The sequence below is a fragment of the Cajanus cajan genome, chromosome 3 (genome assembly GCF_000230855.2).
Source record: "Cajanus cajan strain Asha chromosome 3, NIPB_CcT2T_4, whole genome shotgun sequence".
In the NCBI taxonomy this organism is placed as follows: domain Eukaryota; kingdom Viridiplantae; phylum Streptophyta; class Magnoliopsida; order Fabales; family Fabaceae; genus Cajanus; species Cajanus cajan.
Window position 1 is genome coordinate 8,744,497 of NC_138519.1, and position 17,850 is coordinate 8,762,346.

The following is a 17,850-nucleotide window of genomic DNA, read 5'->3' on the forward strand; positions in this document are numbered from 1 at the left end:
CGCGAAGAGTCATGACCCCTTGGTGAGCTCGGCATTAACTCCTCGACCCACGGTCTTCGGAGCTCGGGGGGCTAGTGTACCATCCGTACCGCTAAGCCGAGCTCAAGCTCGGCATCACAGTGCGGATTGACATCGGACACGTGCTGCGCGACATCGGCCAGGACAAGACCCACTATCTAAACATATTGTAACCAATCTCAGGCCCAAGGCCTAGTAAAACCCTAATTTATACAAAGGTACGTGCATTACTTATACGAAACTCATACACTCACAAACACTAACTTTAGCATCGGAGTCTCTTTTGTAGGTACCACCCCCACTTTGGAGCAGTAAGCGTACCCGGCGAAGGAGGCTCACCGATCTTGCCCAGAAGATCGTCTTACGACCGATCTCCGGTAAGAACAACTCTAAAACATAATATTATTATAACTATGCAAGATCTAAGTAGACCATGCTTGTCATGAGTGTGTCAAAAAATATGACAAGTAGGACCAATATTTCTTAATTAAAGAGAATTAAATTATAAATAATGAACCAAAATATGATCATGGAAGACCCCAAAATAGGCAAATCATAAATAACCGGACCCAAACATGTTCAAGGATCTTTGGTCACGGACACTACGACATTAGTATACTCCAATGTCTCCAACTCATCAATGAGTTGGGCAACCAGCTTTGCAAATCTCAAGAACAATTCATCCATGATATCTTTACCAAACTCAACTGACAAGATAGGTTCAAGAACAGCTCTCATGGACTTAGCAGTGAACTCTCCTCTCATTTTGCTATCAAGTATAGAATCATCAACATCCTCTTCAAGGTTTGCATCCCAACCTATTTTCATAGTCTTCAATGTTCCAATGGTAAATGATCCTTCTGCTTCAATCACTTGTCTAACTTCTTCTGCAGTTGGACCATATAAAGGTAGATCAAAGAAATCCAATTTTTCTTCTTCAACCAGACCCTACAAATCATAAAAAAAACTTTGGAAGTCAAACAAAAAACAACTGTATTTTTCCAATGCTAATTTGAGTGTCTTATATTATATTGCTAATTATTAGAGCTATCAAAATTGTCCAGGCCAAGTTGTGTACTTTATTTTTAAGTTTGAAAAAAATTGAATCAATTTGATCCAATTAAATAAGATTGGTTAATTAGGCAAAAAAAAAATTATTCGATATTATTTTTTCCTTTTCTTTGATGCGTAAGAATTACAATGACAATATTTGAATCCAAATTCAAAAGTCTGCAAGTTATTATAAATAAATATAGTTATCCAATTGAGTTTGATCCAACGAATTAATAAACTAAGTCAAACTAAAAAAATAATTACTTGTATACAAAGTCAACTTCAGTTAACTACCTAGCCCATTTTTCACACTTGGCTTGGTGGCTGATTCAGGCTAATACTCTTGACAACTCCACTATTAGAAAGTAGATATATAACACATGGGCAGTATTCAATATTCCAAGACAACACAATATATAAGTAAATATGATAAATTTAAAAAATATAAAATACTACATAGTTATAATGCAACGTATAAATTATTATAAAATTCCATCCTTAAATCAAATTGAAGAATCAAAATTTTAAAACTGAACACGTGCAAATCATTTTAAATATGATAAGATGGTATATTTTATCTAATTATTAAGGTATATAATATGTGTATGGATATAAAAATAAAAGGAAAATAATTATAAAGTGCAGTTAGGGTTTTGTAAAATTTTGGGTTGGATGTGTTCGACAAACATATACAACTATACTATTTTAATTTGAAGTTAGTGCATTCTTGGATAATAATCAAACCCCATCGATCGCTTACCTCTTGGACCATGTCGTTGAGTACCATACCAATTACCTCTGCAGGATTATTAAATTTTTTAGTTTTTTCTCTGCCAATGAAAGTAAGTACCATAATACCACCAGATATTAGTTCCTCCGAGCGTGATGTTAGAAAAAGATTGAAATCTTTATTGAATTGCTTCAAGTACGCTTCATAGACTGAAGGAGGGCTTGTACTTGTTATATAAACATTTCCCTTGTTGAGTGGTTCGGCTATGTTGCTCCAAGTTTTTGGTGCCTGATAGATACCATATACAAGAAGGTTTGAATGTTCAAAGCAATTAATAGTATTATCATAATCTGTTAGTGTCTATCATCTGTTGGAAGGTGCAAGTAACAATACAAATGGTTTGTTCATATTGTTACGGAAATTAAAAGTCCCATCTAAGGCAGTATTGTTTACTTGGAGAGTTGCTCACGAAAGAGTCCAAACAAAGGACCAGCCAATAAAAGGAGGAATTATAAATGATGATGAGGACATTTCCTGTCCTTTTTGTAACCTGGAGGTTAAAAATGTTGATCATCTATTATTTTGGTGTCTTTTGTCTTACCTAGTTTGGCAAAACTGCTATAATTGGTGGGGTTGTCATCAATCTTTACCCTCTCATTGTGAACCATGTACATGTTTTGAATCATTTGGAAATTGCTAAAAGTTTTAAAGTAGGTAATGCAGGTATGATAATCTGGATTGCAACTCTTTGGTCATTATGATTGTGTTGAAATTAATGAGAAGATTTTCAAAGAGATTAATCCATCTGTAGATGAAGTGTTTGAGCTGATCAAACTCAGGACATTGAGTTAGGTTAAAACAAACTATAAGGATGCACTATTCTTCTTTTACCAATGGCAGGCCCAACCAATCCTTTGTTTAAGAGACATATTCTGATATATGGTTTTTGTAATATGATGGTTTATCAGCTTAGTTGTATTTTGCAAAAAAAAAATTTGTTGGACCATGTTGCTACTATTATTCAGGATTTTTGTTTCATTTTTTATTTTTGTAATCACTTCTAATGATTTGTAAACTTTGTTGATGCATGAATTAATGAAATTACATCTTTGCCTTCTAAAAAAAATATTAGCTTGGTGTTTGTAAAGACATAGAATATGGAATGCTAGCAAACAATCATGTATTTAAATGCTTGAGCTAGCATGTGAAGTTAAAATTCTAAATAAAATAACTGTTAATTTCAAAATAAATCATTAAGAGTAAATTACATAAATACCTTTGAAGTTAATTTCATGAGATTTTACTTTTTCACCTCTACAACAATCTCTCTTAATTATTTTATTTATTTGATAAATAATATACTAACACTCCTTACATATTATATTGACTTCTTTAATTATTTACAAAATATTACATTGTGAACTCTATAAAAGATATTATTGCATATGTTAAAATATAAGTAGCGTTAATGTAATTTCAGGAAACCTCAAAGGATTTTAGTGTAATAATTTATTCTATCTTTAATCATTCAATACTGAAAGAATATATAGCAATGTGTTGACCTGAGATAGCCAATGGAGACTGTAGGAGGAATGAAAGAAGTGGATGTAATTATCAGGAAAGAGCCTCCCATAAAAGTTTCCTGGTGTTGCATGAATAAAGCATGATCCAAAGTTGTCTCCTTTCTCTTGATGTATACTTTGGTAGAATTCAGGAATTAACTTGAAGATGGTATTGAAATCATTTCCAAATAGGTCATTGAGGTAGATTTGGAGTGGCACACGGTTTAAGCTCAAGCTAGCATTATCCATGATGTTTAAGATATTTGACACAAACATAAATGCATTTGGTCCCGAAGAGCAACCTAAATCTGCTACTCTCCAGCAGCTTTCAGAAGTTATGTTGGACATCATCTGTTTTACATTTTCTTCAAATATGGTTTTCAATTTCATCATCACTTTTCTCTGCACCAAATTTAATTTAAGTCAGTATCATTTTAAATATAGGTACAACAATAATAAAAAGTGTTCTAATATGTCTAAAAAAGTCTTATGTCGCTTAGAAGTCGAGGATAATGGTAGTTTATCAACGTTCTTTCTCTTTAACTTAAAGCACATTTTCAAGGACAAAATCATGACGGCCCAACGAGTATTAAAATGGACAATATATACCTCAGATGCGAACCTTTGATCCTTTAACTTAATTTTGTGGGTGTAAAATGATTGAAAAATACATGTTAATCTTTGAATTGAAGTAGAGGAGATAATGATGTTTACCTCTAGGAATAAAGTAAATACTATTAGTCATTCATAAACTCTTATTCTTAAATTAGGTTTTTGAGTTATACAAGAAATTGATAACTTAGTAAAAAAACTTAATTTCTGACTCATAATAAATTAAAGTTTGAGTATATTTGTGAGTTGAATGATAATTTATAAATTTATAATTGGATTAGAGTTTGTTTGTAAACATGAGAATATGATTTAGTGAAGTTAAACTCTAACATATTTCAATACTGTGTTAAAATTAGATTTTGCATTTCAAGTGTTTGTAAAAATATCAAAAGTAATTTCTTATAATATTTATTTTTGTTTAACTACTTTCTTTATTTCCATAATCAATCAAATTTTTTTTGATGATTTTGTTTAGTATCATTAGTGATTTGTATATCAAATATTGTATAAATCATTTAAGAGATAACACTCATACTCATCATTAAATTACTTATACGAATTAGTACACTTACCTTATAATAACAATAATTTGTAAGTGAAAAAGTAAACAATCTCATATCACATCATTGTTTTGCAATAGTAAACATAAGAACATACATCATAGAAAAACAGTTTAAATTAGGCGTGAGCAGAAAGTTTCGAACCGACCGAAACTGAAACTTTCCGTGGTCAATTTTTTAGTTCAGTCAGTTATTTTGGGATTTTTCAATTTTGCGGGTTGTTTGACTCGGTTTGATATGGGTTTTGTTGGTCGGGTTTGGGTTAAAATATTTGAACCCGTCAGTATCCATACCCGATCGACACTTAACAATTAAAAGGTATATTATTAGCTAGCACCGCGAGAGTAGAAACTAGAAAGTAGAAACCCTAAGCACCGTGAAACCTTGTGCTCACAGCAGTAGAAACTAGAAACCCTACCGCTGCCCGTCCCGTCAGGATCATCCCCCTGCAGCACTCGACTTCCACGTCCTCCTCGCCCACGCCAAGTGAAGCCTTCGCGCGTTGGACCGCGAGACTCCGGCGAATGACGTCGCTCAAATGAACCCTAGCATAGGGGGAACGGTTTTGCTCGCATGGACAACGAGGTTCATCGCCGCAGCCAGAACGAGCACACCTACACTTGCCGCTGCGAGCTTCGTACTCCTCACTTCGACACTGTCGGATCCACCGCGGTCATCGCTGTCACCACGCGGGACAAAATCGTCGTCTCCAACTACGACGAATCCCACGCTGTCCTCTGTCGCAGCGGCTTTGCCATCCCTCTCTCCTCCATTGTTGTTATCTTTTTTTATTGATTTGCATTTAAATTTAGTAATAATTATTATAAAAAAATGGCTTAAAATTGATATAATTATACTTACAAAAATTTAAATGTGATTTATTTATTTACTTTTTTTGTAATATATTTATTAAGTATTAAAGTCTATAGAAAATGCCTATAATTCCTTTAAAAAAAAAGGTCTCATAATCCCCTAAAATAAGGCTCAACTCCACTGGTTTAAATAGTTGAGAATAAAAGAGAGAAAAAAAGGTAGGTCCAGCCCAAATTAATTAAATAGTTGTTTAGATTTTGAAAAAAATAACAAATAAAAATATTGGGCCTAATATGGCCCAATCCGACTAAACCGACCCAGTTAATCTGAGACCCGACAAACCCAAACCCAATAAACCTAAAACACTGTTACGATAAAAAATGGGTTAATTTTTTTTTGGATCGGTTTGGATTGGGCTAAATATTTTGACCCGAACCCACCCGTGCTCAGGCCTAGTTTAAATTATACCCCAAACATGACTAATTTGTTTTTGCAATAGTAAATGTAAGAACACACATCATAGAAAAAACAGTTTAAACTATACCCCAAACATGACTAAATTTAGAACGAGTTTTAAAAAATATTAAAATAAATATAAAATAATACAAAGGAATAGTATTTTAATTTTAAAGATAAAATATATTTTCATTTTGATATTTAGATATTATTTACTAGATAATAAATCATTTCTTTGATATAAAAATATAAAAATGTTGCACGTTAAGAGAGTGAAATTCACTCCTTCATTAGAAGAGAATATTCAAAGAGTAGGAGTTATATAATTTTTTTAACAATTATTTTATGTTAAATTGTTAAATAATTTCCTAATAAACTAATTGTGTTTCGAATAAATATGAATTTTCAAAATTCTCAAAGTTTTAATTTTAAATAGTTTCTTATAATTTTAAAATAAAAACACGTTATAAGTTGTTAAAAAAATGAGTCAAAAGATCATTGGTTGGATCTCATAGTTAAACAAGGGAATTGTAGTTATTTCATGCATAATATTTTTTTATACTACATAAAAATGTATTTTAAACATTTTTATTTATTTATACTATTTTATCTTATTAATATTTTTTAGAGACACTCATCTTATCATTTCTCGGTCTCCAATCCAGAAAAGTTATTAAAATTCTAATATATATGAAGTATATTTATTACATTAAACATGACTACGTACTCAAAATTTATGAATCTTTATTTATTATACTATTAAAACAAATATTGTTCGGTATAAGAGAAGTGACGTGTAATTACAAATATTTTGTTGTTACATATAATATGTGCAAACTAAAAATTATTTTCACTTATAATTATTCGGTGAAAGTAAAATTTAAATATTTATATTCCCGACTGTTTATTGAAAACAAAATTTACAAAATTGTTATTATATAACTTACATAATGTATGAATAAATTGTTTGTGGATAAATATAAAATAATTTTTTATTCATAAATTTTAATTTTTAATGATAATTTATATTTAGCAGTCAATTTTCTTGAAGTTAGATAAATTAAAAATAAAAATATAAATGAGGGTGTCATATAGATGGCTCATCTTATTATCTTATCCCCTGTGGTACACCTGATGGATGAAGACCAGAACTGTACTACATTAAGAATCTCTGGTTGGGAAGGATTTCATTAGAAAAAACCTTATTACATAAATTTTGAAATAAAAATCAAATATTTAAAAAAAAAATCGGAATGGTTTGTAAAAAATCCTGGAACTGCGGATTTTGGTGGTTAATTTAGTAAGAAACTATGAGGAAATGTTTCTCTTAGGTTAGTATGGAAGCCTGAGTGTGAATAAAAATATTCACGTTGAGTTCATGTAGTATATTGAATCTATCAAAGAGATGATGGTGTTTCAGAAGGAAACTCTTAAGAGGACTTTTCCAAGTTCCAACAGCATCACAAGTTTGCCACAGCAAACTCCATTTTTCTTATAACATGTTGGCTAAAAAAATCTCTTTTAATAAGTAGGAAAAAGTAGATCGATCGAGATGATATATATACCTGGAGTAAGGAGTTTTTTGTATAGCTAGTTTCTCCCACACCACCCTTCATGCGAAGCACTCTCTCTGTTGCCATTAGTTATTGATGGAGATGGATTCTACACAATACAAAATACTCAAACAACTATATATGTTAGGCAAAGGGAAGCCTCATCATTTATAAACCATTCCGATCTTATATTAACTTAACAATTTAATTTTTATGGGTCTCTCTGTGTAACAAAAACTTTTTTTTATTGTTTTTTTTTAATAATAATTTCAATCAAAGAATTTAACTTAAATTCTTAATTTATTTTATAAATTTTGTATTTTATTATTTTTATTTAATCAAACATACTTTTTTTTTATTGATAATAAGTTCTTAAAAATTCTTATATAAAACAGTTTTTATATTTTATCATTCATACCAGCGCCTTTAAATAATAAAATTTATAAGAATCGATTCTTATATTTAAAATACTATTAATAACTCTTATTAGATATGGTCTAATAGGGAAAAAAGGATTTGACCACGTTTATTTTTACGATTAATGACCAGACCAGAGGATGTTTTTAGTTTTCATATTACGTACAACTTAGGAAAGCCACATTCTCTTTTGTAAGCAGAGATAATTATGATACATCTTTAAAAATTATAATACGTAACTATTTCTCAAATAGAATTGTATCTTGATTTGGGATCTTTTAGAGGATTTAGGTTCACACAGTCGTATATTGACCTTTTTAATTCTCCTTTATTGTAGAATAATGCTAAATCATATCAAGGATATGAGGGAGATAATTTAGCCTGTAGTTTAAGATCTGTGACTGTCATATATTTATATATAATTACCTATTGATCAATAGAATGACACACACGATTCTTTTTCCATAAATTTGTTATGGTATTAGAGCATACAAAGTCTCGGTGAAAACATGTGACAAAACTCTCCTCATGGATAAAGCTCAGATCGAGAAGAAGACCGAATTGGTGAAAAAGATACCTTCACCATATGACTTGCATGCAAACGATAATCCAGGAAATTTGATTGGAAGAAAAAATGGAGGTTTTCGAGCAAATGCAATGCAAGTGAATGGAGAAACCAATGGGACTAATGTAAATGCATTGAGTGGACTGAGTTCTGAGCAATGACAAACTCTAAAGGATTTGTTGAACAATCACAAAGGAACCACAAGTGACAAAGTGACAGGTAAACATAGTGATTGGATTATAGACACAAGTGCCTCTAGTCACATGACAGGAAACTTGAGTTTATTATGTGGGTTGAGAGGCGTGGTTGGGTGTCCAGTGAGACTTCTAGATGAAAAACAATTGATGGCAAATAAAGAAGGGACATGACACTTGATGAAGGATTGAAAATGGAAAATATGCTTTATGTGCCAACATTGAGTTGCAACTTGTTGTCTATTTCTCAATTGACAAATGAAACAAATTGTGTTTTCTATTTCATCAACAACTTATGTGTTATGTAGGATTGCACTCCGAAGATGCTGATTAGAGTGGGTGAACAATGAGATGGTGTAAACACTCAATTTTGTCCCCCTTTTATTTATTTATTTTATTTATTTATTTTTCATTTCTTTTATTATTTTTCATTTTTATTATTTTTCATTTTTATTCACGTTATACTATTTCTTCTTTTCTCAGGAATAAAGTTAAATATAAAAATAACGAATGAATTTGGTGTTTCAAAAATACTGAGTTTTAGTATATATAAAAACGTAAAAAACAATAAATATTGAAAAAGCAATAAACAGAAAATCTTCAAAAAAATATTTCTCAACCCATTTCTGTCTAATCAGCCACCAATCTCAGTCTACGTAGCGGACCTATGTCGAAGCGATCATATCCCCTACGAATAAAAAAAGGGAAAATGAAGAAATAAAAAATTATTAAATGAAAGAACATTCTACACATTACAGAGGAGGGGCGGGAAAAACTCATCTCTCACAGTATATAAGGCTGAACGCATTGTAGGGGAAAGGGGCTTTTTTCACAGAGACAACACACACACCTCACGCTTGAAAACTAGGCACTTTTCACACGTAAAGAATACCCACCGGAAGATCTAGATCACATACATTAAACTTTAATCTTCCTTGAATCCATCATGGCTCACGCAGTCCCAGAGCTCGAGCTAGCAGCCACTCATACCTAGCATTGTATCTTTATTCTAGCATTAGTAGTACTTGTGCCTGCCACCAAATCACCTGAACCAGATTTTGTCTTTTAATCAACACCACAAACACGAAACCGCTGCGTAAGCAAAAGAGTTGGTAAGGCATATTTCTTCCATCTTTGCCTCAGCCCCGCAACTTCTATCTTTTATTTCTCACACTTTCGTTTCATTTGTACTGTGAGTATTTCCACTTAATGTGTTGTTATATTATTCGCCTCATCCATGCATAAAGTCGAGCTCAGTATCACGTGTCACCAAGACCATGACCTTTTCTTTCTTTCTTGGATATATCACACTTCCATAGGCCACGTAATCCTGGTGCATGCAGTTTTGTTTTTTTAGCTTGGATAGAATATGTTCATGCCCTTTTTTATTATATTTTTGTGTGCAAAACTAATGAAAGTTAGATTAGTATAGGAAGGAATCGTAGACTTACCGAATAGGAATCAAATAATAACCACGTAATTCCGCATTGAAATAAGGATAAAATATATATATCAATGCAATCATTTGAAATCAAAGTTCTCATCTAATAATAATAGAATGAGATTAAACTTTTGTGTCTTAATTAAAATAATTATTAATAATAATGATCTCGTTTAATAATAAAATAAGAGAAACAATTTGGTTAAATGTAACATTTTTTACCGCTCAAAACTTTAGAGCACAAGTTGTGACAACTTGATTGTTCTAAAAATTAGAAAAAAGTACTTCAAATATTAAAATTAAGTATTTATGCTTTAAAATCTAAACAATACTACAATAAGAATTTTCTAGTGAAAAATGGTCAAATAGACGTGACGTCTTTTTGATCCCTAAATTACCTAAAAACATATAGTTATAATTTGTAATCTCGAGATCTTTTAAAATGAAATACATTACAAATTATAAGTTCAATTTAAAATCAAGTTTTATATTTTATCAATAAAATAATTCAAGTAATATTTGACAAAAAGATTATTTGAATGTGACATTCTCTTAATCTTAGAAGGCAAGGATACAAGTTGTGATAACTTGTTATCTTATAACTCTTTTCCAAATTAATTCAAATGTATAATTCTTACCATTAAAAATACCGTTATAGAATTTTTGCTAAACTTTTAAAAACATTGTAACAAAATTTATTTACAAAACGATTAATTTGGTTTTTGCCAAAAATTATAATAATCATGATTAATCAAAATTAAATAATTAAATAAATTGGCTTTGGTGTACACCTTTGTCAATTTTAGGTTGTATGAGCTGAGACAACTGAAAAGCCTCATATTAAATTAAAATGGTGAATTTAAATAAAAACTATTAAAACAATTTCTTTCAAGAACTACGTAACTCTGATTCTTCATTACATATGAAGATACGTAGGACTAGGAAATTATTCCTGTCGAGCCCAAAAATAAAATAATAATATTATCTCAATAATAATGATAATAAACAACTTTCAACGCACTTGTTGAATAAAATATATGTGATTATTATCGTTAATTTCTATTAATTTGGGGTGAGATAAATATTTTTAAAAAGTTATAATAGTTTGCTTGATTAATTAGAGGTAACCGTCTTTATGATGGACGTTGTAAGGTGCTAATACCTTCCTTACACGTAATTGACTCCCGAACTCAAAATCTAATTTCGTAGACCATTTTTCTTTAATATTTTTTTTTCAATGTTTTTTCATAGAAATAAACATTGGTGGCGACTCCATATCTAAAAAAAATTTATTTTGCCATCCCGTGGCGACCGAGGTTGCTACAGATGGGCTTTACTTCTTTAAACGAATCCCAAGTGAGAATAAAGCACACAAAGCTAATGGAACTTGTGAACTTAATATGTGGCATCAACGCATTGGGCACCCTTCTTTCAAGGTCACTAAATTAGCTTCCAACATGAGGTATGATAGCAGTATTTTGAAGAACAAACCATGTGATGTATGTTTATGAGCTAAGCAAGCTAGAGATGTCTTTCCATTAAGTACAAATGATGCTGGTGGTAGTTTTGAATTAATACACTGTGATTTGTGGGGCCTATAGAACTCCCTCTTCTTGTGGTGCTTCATATTTTTTGACAATAATGAATGATTTTTCTCTTGCTATTTGGATTTATTTGATTTCTGATAAAAGGGAAGTGTCACGTACATTGCTGAATTTCTTTGCATTGATAGAAAGACAATTTGGTAAACATATTAAAGTGTTACGTAGCGATAATGGTACTGAATTTACATGTTTGAGAAACTACTTTTATGAACACGGGATAGTATTTCAAACATCTTGTCTAGGAACCCCACAACAAAACGGAAGAGTAGAAAGAAAACATAGACACATTCTTAATGTTGCTCGTGCTCTACAATTTCAAGGTAATCTCCCTATTTCTTTTTGGGGTGAGTGTGTCTTAACAGCTAGATACTTGATTAATCGTACCCCCACTCCAGTGTTGTTTGGAAAAACACCATATGAGATGTTGCATGGTCAAGCCCCCATGTATGATCATTTAAAAGTTTTTGGTTGTTTATGCTATGCACACAACTTGGATAGACATGGTGATGAGTTTGCTAGTCGAAGTCGAAAGTGTATCTTTGTGGGTTACCCTTATGGGAAGAAGGGTTGAAAATTATTTAATTTAGATACTCAATGCTATTTTGTGTATCGTGATGTTGAGTTCTTTGAAACAGAGTTTCCTTTCACACATACAGCTGGGGTCAAATATGATTTGCCTGTGGATACATCATTAATGAACGATGCATTGGATAATGACGATGATAATGATTTGGATAATGTTATTGTTATTACTCTAGCCTGAGAACCCACTCATTATGCTGATGCAGTGCAAGATGCCAAATGGAGGCTTGCAACACAGCAAGAACTTCATGCACTAGAAGCCAATGGAACATGGTCTCTAGAAACTCTACCGGATGGGAAGAAACATCTTGGTTGTAAATGGTGTTGGGATACAAACAAGTACCACATCGATAAAATAAAACAACAAATAATAACTTATATAACATAAACATACTTCAATGATTGAGAGGCCTTTTGGGTGATGACCAAAAGTAAAACCATGAGGGCTAATGCCCAAAGCAGACAATATCTCATCATTGTATCTCATCATTGTGGAGTATGCTTGTGTAATAACCTTATAAAAATAACTCTCATAAAATATCCCCTCTGAAAAATATCATAAAATAACCCCACATATAATGTGATATACAAAGACAGATTCCGCTGCATGGTTAGGTCCCTTATTTGAGAAGAGGATTGTTGGGATACAAACAAGTCCCACATCGATAAAATAAAACAAGAAATAATAACTTATATAATACAAACATACTTCAATGTTTGAGAGGCCTTTTGGGTAATGACCAAAAGCAAAACCGTGAGGGCTAAGGTCCAAAGCGGACAATATCTCATCATTGTGGAGTATGTTTGTGTAATAACCTTATAAAATAATCTTCATAAAATATCCCGCAATATCCCTCTCAGACAAATACCATAAAATAACCTCATTTGTGGTAACAGAGTCGCAGGTTGGATTCGGTGACAACCAATAACCCTTATAACCCCTCATAACTCAACATATAATGTGATATATAAAGATAGATTCTGCTGCATGAAAGGTTAGGTCCCTTGTTTGAGGGGACGATTGTTGGGATACAAACAAGTCCCACATCGATAAAATAAAACAACAAATAACAACTTATATAACATAAACATACTTTAATGATTGAGAGGCCTTTTGGGTGATGACCAAAAGCAAAACCATGAGGGCTAAGGCCCAACGCAGACAATATCTCATCATTGTGGAGTATGCTTGTGTAATAACCTTATAAAAATAACTCTCATAAAATATCTCCTTAGACAAATACCATAAAATAGGGTTGACTATACTGAGACATTTGCCCCTGTTGTGAAAATGGTTACGGTTCGCCTTGTTCTTGCTGTTGCAGCAACAAAGAAGTGGGAATTGCATCAAATGGACATCCACAATGCTTTCCTTCATGGTGATCTACATGAAGATGTCTACATGAATCTTCTTCCAGGCTTCCATGCTTCTCAACTGAACCATGTTTGTAAATTGAAAAAGTCTTTATACGGTTTGAAGCAAGCCCCTCGTTATTGGTTTTCTAAATTATCATATGCTTTGATAAACTTTGGATTCCGTCAATCGGGTTGTGACCACTCACTCTTTACTCTTCTTGTCCATGGAGTGAAAATGATGGTTCTGGTATATGTAGACGATTTGATCATATGTGGGAACGATTCTGCTGCAATTCAACGCTTTAAAGAATATCTTAGCAAGTGCTTCCACATGAAAGACTTGGGACATTTAAAATATTTTTTGAGAGTAAAAGTTGCAAGGAATTCAAGTGGAATATTTTTGTATCAGCATAAATATGCATTAGACATCATTCAAGAAGCAGACTTACATTCAAGAAGCAGGCCTACTTGGTGCACAACCCGTGGCTACACCTCTTGAACAGAATCATCAACTTGGACTAGCCACTGGACGCTACATAGATCAACCTGATAGGTATCGACACCTTGTTGGGCGCCTCATATACTTGTGTTTCACCAGATCGAAATTGTCCTACTATGTCCATACCTTGTCGCAATTCATGCAACAACCGGGTGAAGAACATTGGAATGCAACCATTCGAATTGTGAGATACCTCAAAGGAAGTCTTGGGCAAGGAATTCCCCTCAAAAGCACATCTAATTTTCAACTTCATGGATGGTGTAATATCTTAATTTTTAGATAACAATATTCTCAATATTATTATTAGTATACTCTTCTTAAAATAGTAATTAAAATTTTTAATTATTATAATATATATATATATATATATCAAATTTTTATTACAACATTTTTAGTGAAATAAAATAAAACAAAATAAAATTAGTGTTTTATTTCTAAACTATATATATATATACATATTATATATATATATATATATATATTAGAATAATTAAATAAATTTGTATAATTAAAAGTAATTAAATTAAAATGTGTGATTAATGTGTGGTGTGTGACGTGTGTGATTAATGTGTGGTGTGTGTGTTTAATGTGTGGTGTATAGTGAGGTGTGTGTAGAGGTGCAGAGGTGTAGTGTAGTGTAACAAGTCCCACATCGGGGAGGTCTCCTTACTAGGGAGGCCTTATAAGGCGGGAGGTTCTCCAACCTCTTGGGCCGGCTTTTGAGGGATGGTTCCCCTCCTTAGCCTTATGCTCGTTACAATGGTGCTCTCGTTGAGAGCCAGCCAAATCGAGAAGGGCTACCCACGGAGGGTTCTGACCATCGGAGGGTTCTGACCGGCAAGAAGGCCGAGTGAAGTGCCGGTGAGTGAAGTACCGTGGAGTGCAGCCATCGAGGACGCTGGCTTTCGAAGGGGGTGGTAATGTAACAAGTCCCACATCGGGGAGGTCTCCTCACCGAGGAGTCCTTATAAGGCGGGAGGTTCTCCAACCTCTTGGGCCGGCTTTTGAGGGATGGTTCCCCTCCTTAGTCTTATGCACGTTACAATGGTCATTGTAACGAGCATAAGGCTAAGGAGGGGAACCATCCCTCAAAAGCCGGCCCAAGAGGTTGGAGAACCTCCCGCCTTATAAGGCCTCCCTGGTAAGGAGACCTCCCCGATGTGGGACTTGTTACATTACCACCCCCTTCGAAAGCCAGCGTCCTCGATGGCTGCACTCCACGGTACTTCACTCATCGGCACTTCACTCGGCCCTTGCCGGTCAGAACCCTCCGATGGTCAGAACCCTTCGTGGGTAGCCCTTCTCGATTTGGCTGGCTCTCAATGAAAGCACCATTGTAACGAGCATAAGACTAAGGAGGGGAACCATCCCTCAAAAGCCGGCCCAAGAGGTTGGAGAACCTCCCGCCTTATAAGGACTCCTCGGTGAGGAGACCTCCCCGATGTGGGACTTGTTACATGTAGTGACGTGTGTGTAATGAGTGTGTATTGACGTGGGTAGTGATATTATGAATGAAGGTATAATAGGTGTAAGTGCTGCAGTAAATAAGTAGATAACGTAGTAGTAGATAATGTAGAATCAATAAGTACAATAGTAGTAGATAATGTAGATAAAATTAATGAGTAAGTAAATGGGATTTCGCAATGCATGATCTCAGCAAGAGGCATTTTACCCCTATGAATAGGTAGCAATTGTTTGAACATTCGAATCAGGAGAGAACGAATAGAAAACGGAAGAGAACGTAGAAAGAGAGATAAAGAGAAAGGTGAAAGAAAGAAAAGAAAGAAAGATAAAAACAACTTTAAGGTAAGGGGGAGGAGAACTTTGTTTCTTTAAAATTTTATTTACTACTATATTATTTATTTATGTTATTTTGATACATTTATCTAGTGAGGTTCCCCTAACCTCATTTATTTGCTTAACCCATGTTTATTTTTATCTATAATAATTGTTAATGTGTTCATATTTTATATTGTTTAATTATTTTATAATGATTGTTATATTTATTTATATTATTGGTATTCTTAATATATTCTTTTCACGTAAATATAATTATTATAAATATATTTATAATCTACTATAATATAATTGTAAATCAGTTTGATTCAATCAACGGTCTCAAACACGGCAAGTATACCGGCCGTTCAAGTAGTAAAAATATCGTATCCACAGGGATTAGAAGGTAAAATAAGCATTTATTGACTATTCGTGACTAAAGAATGATTCCAATTCATAGTTTGTCATGTAAACTCAAGGTTATGACTATTGGAATGTTAAAACTATAAAAATAATTGATTTAGAATGGAAAAGGTAAGAAATGGTATTGTGGTATTGTGAGGTTGTGGGGGTTAGATTTCACCGAACGTTACACTACTGAATCCTTAATCTCTTGTTACATACATTGATTAGTCAACCCATAAGTTTACTCAAACCTAATCCCTTAGAGAAAGAGCCTAGGTGCGGATATTGAATATCAATCCCTTGAGTATCCAATATCTACACCTGCATTACGGGCTAGGGTTTAAGACTACTAATGGGTCAAGCTCTATCCCTAGATACAATCTCCACTAGGCATATGTTCCAGAACTAGTTTCAATAGTATTTCCCAATACTCAAAGGAACCTTAAATCATGCAAAGGGTGATCAATCCAAAGCAAGCATTAAGCATAGAAACGTACACAACAAAGAATGAAACAACATGCATATATATCATTAAAAACGTAAGGATTACAATAGAGTACGATGGTTACATCTAACCCCACAAAAATGGGTAGAACCACTCAACAATGAGGGTAAATACAAAATAGGGATAGAAGGAGAAGTGAAGAACCGAAGGAAAGATTCACACACGAACACTCCCAAGCTCGGAGAATCCCTTCTACCGCTCCAAGGAGGCGCCCCTGCGTGAATGAGGAAAAAATCCTCGAAAATGGCTTCAAATACGAGCTTGAGGAGTCAGATTAGGGTTTATGCGCCCGGCGCATAAGTCTTCGCACCCGACGCATGACCTTCCAAATACTCTCTGCCTTCTAGGACAAGCCCGGCGCAATTCTAATTGCGCCCGGCGCCATGGCTTCCAGAGGTGGGTACTCTGTTTATCTCGCCCGGCGCGGGTCATCTTGTGCCCAGCGCAATTCCTCTTCTCTACTCCTTAGCCTCTTGGATTTCCAATCCTAAGAATCTTCAATCCTCCATTCTCTAGCTCAATACCTGCACAAAAATGAGGTATATTAAGGTATTGTTAACTAAATTTGGGTTAGTTATATCTGCACACAAAATGAACCAAAAAGAGAACAATTATATTGCAATGGTTCAGAGGATGAGTGGAATTTGTTCAATAAGTCTCGTCTAAAAAGAGGTAAAATTGAGACTTAACAACTCCCCCAAACTTAGAACCTTGCTTGTCCTCAAGCAAAAGGTAATTAATCTAGCAGATAACAAGCAATGCATGTGAGTCAAATTCTACATCCTAGTTCACTTGTATTTTCTTTTCGCAAGCATGAACCTAAGATGAATCTCCAGTCACAATATTGCAATGGAACATGACAAGGTGCAAACAAAGGTTTCAAAAGAGATCAAAGAGCTGAGAAGAGTAATGATTATCTGTGTATGCATCCTCACTAGGAAAGTGTTTCTCTCTATGCACACTAGTGTATCAAGGTGAATGTTTCTCTTTAGTCTACTACTCACGCCACATAATTCAACTTTGCTCTTCGTTTCCAAATGAAACCAATGGTAAAATAAATGCAGGCACTTATCACAAGGTCTTTATTAGGGCAATCTTATGGTTTTTCAAGGATTCAAGTTGCTATGGCTTAAGAGAGCAATTGAAATT

General features: G+C 33.5%; 1 protein-coding gene across 1 annotated transcript; it reads right to left on the reverse strand.

The window, feature by feature from the left end:
• Window positions 1–565: 565 nt before the first annotated feature.
• On the reverse strand, window positions 566–8,513 carry LOC109816191 (putative caffeine synthase MTL2). The gene is made up of 4 exons (XM_020381088.3): window positions 7,370–8,513; window positions 3,364–3,765; window positions 1,832–2,089; window positions 566–966 (listed from the first exon to the last, which is right to left on the reverse strand). The coding sequence occupies exons 1-4, from the start codon at window positions 7,442–7,444 to the stop codon at window positions 598–600; spliced, it is 1,104 nt and encodes a 367-aa protein (XP_020236677.1). The 5' UTR covers window positions 7,445–8,513; the 3' UTR covers window positions 566–597.
• Between the last annotated feature and the right edge of the window lie 9,337 nt (window positions 8,514–17,850).

Excerpts from the sequence above, each read along its gene's own strand:
- LOC109816191 (XM_020381088.3), bottom strand. The coding sequence starts at position 7,444 with ATGGCAACAGAGAGAGTGCTTCGCATGAAGGGTGGTGTGGGAGAAACT. Across the intron at positions 3,766-7,369 it reads CAAAAAACTCCTTACTCCAG|AGAAAAGTGATGATGAAATT; the intron begins GTATATATATCA and ends AATTTGGTGCAG. Across the intron at positions 967-1,831 it reads TCAACGACATGGTCCAAGAG|GGTCTGGTTGAAGAAGAAAA; the intron begins GTAAGCGATCGA and ends TATGATTTGTAG.